Source organism: Malus sylvestris, chromosome 4, assembly GCF_916048215.2.
Source record: "Malus sylvestris chromosome 4, drMalSylv7.2, whole genome shotgun sequence".
In the NCBI taxonomy this organism is placed as follows: Eukaryota; Viridiplantae; Streptophyta; class Magnoliopsida; order Rosales; family Rosaceae; genus Malus; species Malus sylvestris.
In genome coordinates this window covers 16,897,612-16,906,210 of record NC_062263.1, presented here as the reverse complement: position 1 = coordinate 16,906,210, position 8,599 = coordinate 16,897,612, and the positions used below count along the sequence as shown (strand labels likewise).

The following is an 8,599-nucleotide window of genomic DNA, read 5'->3' as shown; positions in this document are numbered from 1 at the left end:
GAGATAATTTTATTAATTGACATAATATGGACACATCACTTGCCACATCAGATTATACACTAATGGGTATAAAAAGTGATCTTCCTAGCCTTTTCCTCTTTAATTACATGAGTGATAAATCACATATGTGCTATTCTTGAAATGTGAATGAAAGTTTACTTTCAAACAAGTAACTATAAAAGAAATTCCTAGTCTCTACATTTAGTCTTTGTGTATTTAGCTGCATTTCGCAATATCCAAGTCATTCAGATGATCCACTGATTTAAAAGAAAACACATCATCAATAATTAAGTTTAGTTTCTTCTACAAGCAAATGGATTTTCCACGTTATTAATATCTTTTAAAATCATAACAACAAAGACATTAGTATCACAGATTAGTAAACCAAACTATATGAAATCAGTAATATTTAACTTATTCGTAGAAGAAAAATCGGCGCATCATAAGAATGTCTTCTACTCTTCAAACTATATGCTCTTACAGTCGTACAAAACTAGAAGACATGATGATCAACTAAACCAAACTATATGAAATCAGTAACATTTAACTTATTCGTAGAAGAAAAATCGGCGCATCATAAGAATGTCTTCTACTCTTCAAACTATATGCTCTTACAGTGGTACTGAACTAGAAGACATGATGATCAACGAGTGAAGAAAGTCTTCTACACACAGCAAATCGAAAGTTGGGCTTAGCTCAATATGAAAACATATCTTTGTGAGTACAGGGACCTATCCTTTGTAGCCTCTCAAACTATAACCGACTCACCTGTTAAAGATGGAATAGGAATCATCATGGCTTAATTATTAACTAGCATATGGGTAGACAGAAAGTGTGAGAAATTTTTTTATTTTGTGTTTTTGAAATACAAGGAGAGAGGAAGAGAGTGATAGAGAATGTGGGAGTGGGAAGTTTATTTTTTATTTTTTATTTTTTTTAATTAGAGATATGTTAGGATTACATGTATGTGAGACTTTGAAAAAACAGCAAAATTTGGTTGTGTGAAATTTCATTTCTGCCCCATAATTCTTATTCATGTTCTGTTTTAATTAGAGGATTAAACTGGTAATTTCATAAGATTTTACTTAATAATGAGTGTTTTATTAATTAGTAGAGATAATGAACTACATCCATACCACTACTATTAAATTGCTAATCCTACTAATAGAGGAGTTACAGTATTAATCTTTGACAACGACTCTATTTCACCTACTCATGTTATATGTGATTAAACATATTCACAATCTTACATAACCAAGAATGATGGCAGACGGTTGTTGAAACAACAATGTTGATTAATACTGTAACTCCTCTATTAGAAAGATTAGCAATTTAATAATAGTGGTATGGATGTACTTTATTATTAATAATTAAGCCTTGATGATTCCTATTCCTTCTTTAACAGGTGAGTCGGTTACAGTTTGAGAGGCCACAAAGGATAGGCCCCTGTACTCACAAAGATATGTTTTCATATTGAGCTAAGCCCTATTGGATAGTAGAAAACACTTTCGATTTGCTGTGTGTAGAAGACATCCTTTACTCGTTGATCATCATGGAACTGGATCCCCTTCAGATCCAAAGTTGAGCCCACTAATCAATAAATCCGGACCATTGAAATTTGATCCAACGGCTACAATTATATAACTTTTAGAAGAGCCCCATGTTTGTGGTTGGATCAAATTTTAATGCTCCGGATTCATTGATTAGTAAGCTCAGTTTTGAAGGATGTAGAAGGGATCCGGTTCCGATCATCATGTCTTTTAGTTCAGTAAGAGCATATAGTTTGCATAGTAGAAGACATTCTTATGATTCGTCCATTTTTCTTCTACAGATAAATTAAATGTAACTGGTTTCATTTACATGTTTTCTAACATTACTCTAATATGTATATATTAACAGGTCTGTATGTATTAATTTTGATTTCTTAATCTCCACTCATCATTCTACTTCGTTTCATCTTGGCTTCAAAAAATAATAATTCTTTACATTATCCTTACAAACCTTCCCCATTTCTTGTCTTGCAATATTCAATAATTTTAAGTGGAGGGTAACATGAAGCTCAATTCAAGCATGCACAAGAGCAATTACCAAGGAACAAATGTGGACTTTATTTGAAGAACTAAAGCTTGCTAACGATTCGTGGGAAAATTTCAGTCCGCTCACCGAGCATAAGCATTGAGCTCAACACCTCACTTTACTTAAAGAAAATTCTTGCTAGTTACCACGTTTGATTTTAATTTCTTTTTATTGTTTGATTATTCCTTCCACCTATAAATTATTATAATAATTTTGAACATTCTCCTTACTCTTAATAGTAATAAATTTTAAAAATCTTATGCCTTTTTCTGCCGGTTCTTCAATTTTATAACCATTGGTTCCGATTGCTCCAATAGTAATAGTCATTCTCAATGGGGAAGGTAAGTATGGTTTGTGAATTGTGTAAATATCTAAGGATTTGTATCTACTAATAAAGGAAGTGACTTGTGTATTTATAGATTTTTGTTAGCCGTTAGTAGAGTCATTGGAGAGAAAGGAATAATTTTGGTCACTATAGTTGACTATGGTATAATATTTTCACACATATACATAATAAGGACATCACTACTACAAAATTAACTATAACTGGCGGTTCAAAAATCGACAAAAAACATATATTACTGTCGGATTTTAAGCAAAATGCGACAGAAAATGGATGCAGTGACGGATATAATAAGTGACAGCATTGCCAGCGTTAGGAAATGAATTTTCCGACAGAAAATATACAAAACCGACATAAATTGTGTCGGATATAACCGACAGAGAATAAATTAATAATGAATAAAGAATAGCATTTTCTGTCGGATAAAACCGATAGAAAATATACAAAACCGACAGAACTTGTGTCGGTTATAACCGACAGAACTTGTGTCGGTTATAACCGACAGGGAATATATTAATAATAAAAAAGACCATGTTTTGTCGGATAAAACCGACAGAACTGAGAATATATTAATGATAAATAAGACCATTTGTTGTCAGATAAAACCGACAACAGGGTGATTAATAATAAAAAATATATAAAAAGGACATGACAACATTATCCCTTCTCCTTCTCCTTCTGGTTGAGCATTCTTCTTCTGCTCGAAATGACCCAACATGCTTGAACCAGATTCTGCAGCTAATGAGCAAACCAGATTGAGCTAATAAGGTACACCATATTCTTCACTTCTTACATTTCATCCTGAAAATACAAAGCAATGAGGATCAAATTTGTTATTACAACAACAAATCTTGCAGGTGAGAATTGCACCATGAGAGATTACCTGAGGAAAGCCACACTGATTGGGCATTTGAACAGATGGGGAACAAAATTGAATTCCAACCAGGCTTCATCATTTGCATATTATCACAAGATTAACATAAAACTTCACTAAAATTTACAAGAAATTAATAAAATATGAGAGATAAGTTCACTTCATTTGTATTGCAATTAATACCAAAACCACCATGAATTCACAATTAACAGTACCTGTAATGACGGAAGCCCACTCGTCACGAAACTTAAACCCGGAACTCCGAAGCACCTTCCAACAAGAATTCAGAATCCGATTCTGAACACCTAAATCAAGCAATCGGAGCCCCGCCCTAGCCATAAGCCTAATCTCCGTTTCCGCCCAGAGATCTTTCGGAACCCTCCCCTTCCCAAACTCCGGGAGCTCCCTCAACGACCCGCCTGCCGATTCTGGATCCTCTGCGTACGCCGAGAGCCCAGGATTGACCCGCATCGATGCCAACCCGTCCTTTCCAAAATCAAACACGGCACCATTACCGCCATCGGCTCCGTACCCGAAACAAGCTCGGATCTTTGAAGCGAAACGAAGACGATGAGTGGGTTCCCAAAAAGACCACCACCTAGCTTCGAACTTAACGACATTCGCCGGAATTCGTCGCTGTGATGACATGCATGCACAGATTCAAAACAGAGATTAAACCCCAGAGATTTTCGACATAATACTCATCACAGATGGATTAGAACCCACACAATCAAGAGGGGAAAATAATTCATACCTGAGATGGAGTTTGAGAGAGCTGAAGCTCTCAGCGTTAATGGCAAAGCACACGGTGATGCATCGATGATACATGCAACGCTGCAGGTTGATTCCCCATGTCCCAAGGGTTCGAGGTTTAGATTTTTTAGGGTTGATTTGGTCAGAATTGAAAGGAATGGTGGGGGTTCCTTCTCGGAGCTTAGAGAGAGGGAGAGTGCCGAGAGTTAGAGTTAGGTTTCAAAAAAATGAAGGAGAGGAGTGGGGGCTGGATGTGGGTATAAAAAAAAATTCATTACTGTCGGTTAAAATCAACAAAAACATTTTTTAAAATATAAACTGACGGAAAATTTTCATTCCTGTCGGTTAAAACCGACAGTACAAAAAATGGCGGCAATATTCCCCCAAAATTCCCTCCCAAAATTTTAAATTCCCTCCCAAAATTTTAAATTCCCCCCAAAATTTTGTTACTATTTTAAAATAAAATAATAATTGTTTGGTTTAATAAATAAATAAAAAAATGTATTTAAGTAGAATAAGTTTTTAAAAATTAAATAAATAATTGTTTTTTTTTTCGTCGAAAATAAACAATTGTTTGGTTTAATAGATAACTATTAACTACACCTTGTAAACCTTTTTTTTGTCATGTTCATTGTTAATTTGGATAATCCAATTAAAATATTCCAAAAAAAATTGAACATTTTGCTGTTATTTACTAATTGTGTGTATCTTGTAAACGTTTTTTATATTTGGCCATGTTCTTTGTTATATTTTGCCATGATTATAAACATACATACTATTTTGTTTTGTCTAATATATATATATACTGATATACTACAAAATGTATAATAATTCTACATAAAATATTTACCAAATATTATTGAATTGCATATACAGAAGCACAAAGATTGATGTACAAATATCTGAAACTTAGAAATTTTAATTTATGATGATGATCTGAAAATTTCAAAAAAAAAAAATTTGCAACCGAAAATCCAAAATTTTCAACCTGAAAGATAAGTTAGTTTCAAAATGTTTTAAATTAAAAAAAACAAAAAAAACAAAAAACAAAAAAAAAAAACCTTAGTTATTATGGAATCTGTTTGGAAATCACCCTACTGTTGCCATACAACAACAACAAAATGAAATCTTATCTTACTAAAATTAATCAATTATATAAATAATAGAACGCCACTCAATTTTGCTACACTCCTCGATCCTATAATAATGCAATGAATAAATTTGATCTTCAATTTAAAATATTTACACTATTGGATACCACAAAATATTACTTGATACTTAATGGAAGTATAACATTAACTCTTAAGTGTTTATTTAATCTACCATTTTGATGTGATACACATTGTACGAAACTTTTTTCAATGATGTAACCGTCAAACTTGTTTGTACACACTCCGAGATCACATATGTAAAAAATCACAAAAAACAAACGTTCAAAGATTAGGTAATGGAACAAAAGTTTTCGACGGTTATAAACGAAAAATCACATTTTAACGGTTATTTTATCTCCGATTTTGATGATTTTTTTTTACAGCTACACTCCTCGACCCTATAAGAATGCAATGAACGAATTTGATCTTCAATTTAAAATATTTACACTAGTTGATACCACAAAATCTTATTTTATACTTAATAAAAGTATAATATTAACTCTAAGTGTTGGTTTAATCTACCGTTTTGATGTGATACGCATTCTATGAAACGTTTTTCAACGATCCAACCGTCAAACTTGTTTGTACACACTCCAAGATCACATACGTAAAAAAATCGTAAAAAACAAACATTCAGAGATTAGGTAACAAAACAAAAGTTTTCGATGGTTATAAACGAAAAATCACAATTTAACGGTTATTTTAGCTCCAATTTTGATGATTTTTTGCAGTTACACTCCTCAATCCTATAAGAATGCAATGAATGAATTCGATCTTCAATTTAAAATATTTACACTAGTGGATAAATCATATTTTATACTTAATGGAAGTATAACATTAACTCTTAAGTGTTTGCTAAATCTATCAATTTGATAGGATATGCATTCTATGAAACTAGTTTCAACGATCCAACCGTCAAATATGTTTGTCTATACTCTGAGATCGCATACCTAAAAAATCACAAAAAACAAACACTCAGAGATTAGGTAACAAAACAAAAGTTTTCGACAGTTATAAACGAAAAATCACAATTTAACGGTTATTTTAGCTCCGATTTTGATGATTTTTTACAGCTACTGTCACAGCCCGTCCCAGAATTACTAAATACCGAGGACGTGAAATTACAAAAAACGCCCTTAAACGGGATTAAGGTGCGTAAATTTGGTATTTGTTTTACACTAAGATCTTAAACTAGGGTTTAGATTTACATTTGTTTGGTCTAATAATTTTGTATTGGACTTAGGTGGGATCCCCACCTCCTGAAATCCTTCCCCAAAACCCGTAGGTTGTCTCTCTCCCTCTTTCTTCCTCATCTCTCCCTCAGAAACACTCTCTCTCTCTTACTCTCGAACTCTCTCAAGCTCTCGGACAAACACCAAGAACAACCACAAACGTGCACCAACGTCCAATCTAAGATCATCTTCGTGATCTTGGGAACTTCACGAGCACGGGGGTATAAGTTTCAGGTAAGTTTCATTTCTGAAATCCTAGTTTCAAAACACCCCGTGAATTGACACTGTTCACGAACTTAAAATTGGTTGTGTTTTAGGCTAAAGCAAGATCACCACGAGTCTTAGGAAGTCCTAAGGAGGCTCGGAGTGCCTCGTTTGAACAAAATGGACGTCGGGATCGTCGGGTTCGAGTTTGGCCGAAATTGAGGAATTTTGGAAGGTATGATCTAGTTGTTTTTAGGCCCTAAAACCCTTCCAACGTGATAGTACATGTTAAATGCTTCATTTTGGTATAAAATGCGAAGAAATTGGTTGAAAAACGAAGGAGAATAGTGGATTTGAAATTTTTCCAGAAACCGGCGAACAGTCGCCGGCGACCGGCGACTCGCCGGAGAAGACAGGGAATCTTCCGTCAAGTTTGACGGAATATTCCGACGCCGTTAGTTAACTTTAACGGAAACCGTTAGTTTTTAACGGAATATACTAGGATTTGACGGAATATTCTCTAACGCCGTTCACTGTAGCCGTCAGTGTGCATGTCACGTGGCCGCGCGTGGGCCGCGCGTAGGTCCGTGCCACGTCAGGCGCGTGGGGGCGCGTGAGGACTCCAAAAATTATTTTAAAAATATGGGGATGATCCTGAGGTTGTGTAGGTCACTTTGGTATATTTATATACCCAATTTGAGCATCGTATGAAGAATTAATTACCTAGTTTGGTTTAGGTGCGTTAAATGTGCGTTAAATGATTGTTTTAAGTTATTTCACTTCTAGGTGGAACTTTTAACGAGGACGAGCACATCCAGGGGCGTCAAGGGGGTTACGACCCGGCGACATACCAGTGAGTGGGCATTTGTTTTTATATATACCTATATACTCGATTTCCCCAGAAATCAAATTTAAATGAAAAGTATATTGAAATGAAATGAAATATGATGTGATTGCCATGCATAGAATATTATGGATATTATGAACTGTCGTATGATGCATATATGTATGATGGTGCTGTGGAAGCACAGGTAAGTATTTAATTAATATTATGATGATGATGATGATATATTGAGCTCATATCCTGCACCATGGTTTAGTGCTTATAGTATTCACCGCATCGCACGCTCGCCTTGGATCCAAGTAGATGCTGGTCGTACAGTCCACGCGGAGTGGGTACGACGGGCCAGTCGTAGAGTGTTAGTGAGATTATGACTGGTGGGTGACCTTAGGTTATTGTATACAGATGATTGATGAGAGAAGCACTAGAGCGAATATTACCATGAGTCGTTCAAACTACATTAGGTAGTTCCGACTTATGTGCAGAAGGCCGGACAGGTCACGCGGAGTGACTCCGGCAGAGAGTGAGATTGATAGATGTTGAGCTCTAGGTTCAATCGTTCAGGGCTATTAGAGGGCCTACGATTGATTATTTCTTTTACCTGATTATATTATGTTAATGCATTCATACTAAACTGTTGAAATTGGCATGGTACATTCTTTATTGAATCTGTTATAAGATTGATGATTGAGACAGTTGAGATATATATGCTATATACTATTTTTCTGGGAAAGTATACAGGTTTTCCAAAAAGGGGTTATAATTGTGGATTTATGAAATGATTTGGAAAAGATTGATTTTCGCCCACTCACGTTTTCTGTTTTTCGCCCCTCCAGGTTCTAGTTGATAGTTGAGGCGTTGGTGGCCTACGAGGACTGCTTCGGCGTTCTGACAGACTAAATAAATGTAGGATTCACCCGAGGGTGTTGTAAAATAGTTATGGTCCTACTTGACTGCACCTAGACGCTTATGCTCTGTTTATGTGTGTTTAGTACACTCTTATGCACATAGAATGCTAGGTTGTAAATAACTGCAATTAGTGGTTTTTGTTGACTCGTATTTTATTATTAAATCGTTTCCGCTTGCGTTATGGTTACGTCACACTCACGTGACGGCCAGCACGTC

At 35.1% G+C, this 8,599-nt stretch overlaps 1 protein-coding gene and 1 long non-coding RNA gene across 5 annotated transcripts; one reads left to right on the top strand and one right to left on the bottom strand.

Moving 5' to 3' along the window:
* Window positions 1-3,075: 3,075 nt before the first annotated feature.
* On the bottom strand, window positions 3,076-4,120 carry LOC126620131 (probable apyrase 6). Of its 4 annotated transcripts, none has more exons than XR_007622246.1 (3): window positions 3,509-4,116; window positions 3,303-3,409; window positions 3,076-3,220 (listed from the first exon to the last, which is right to left on the bottom strand). XR_007622246.1 is itself a non-coding variant. In XM_050288612.1 (3 exons), the coding sequence occupies exons 1-3, from the start codon at window positions 3,939-3,941 to the stop codon at window positions 3,202-3,204; spliced, it is 528 nt and encodes a 175-aa protein (XP_050144569.1). In that variant the 5' UTR covers window positions 3,942-4,120; the 3' UTR covers window positions 3,076-3,201. The 4 variants fall into 4 exon arrangements, 3 of the variants coding, with proteins under 3 accessions (XP_050144569.1, XP_050144571.1, XP_050144572.1); XM_050288612.1 differs by having other exon boundaries at window positions 3,303-3,366; window positions 3,497-4,120; XM_050288614.1 differs by having other exon boundaries at window positions 3,303-3,366; window positions 3,509-4,119.
* A 2,636-nt stretch (window positions 4,121-6,756) lies between these two features.
* Window positions 6,757-8,502, top strand: LOC126617738 (uncharacterized). Its single transcript, XR_007621505.1, has 3 exons — window positions 6,757-6,868; window positions 7,420-7,486; window positions 8,311-8,502. It is a non-coding gene; the product is annotated as an uncharacterized LOC126617738 (long non-coding RNA).
* The last annotated feature ends 97 nt before the right edge of the window (window positions 8,503-8,599 follow it).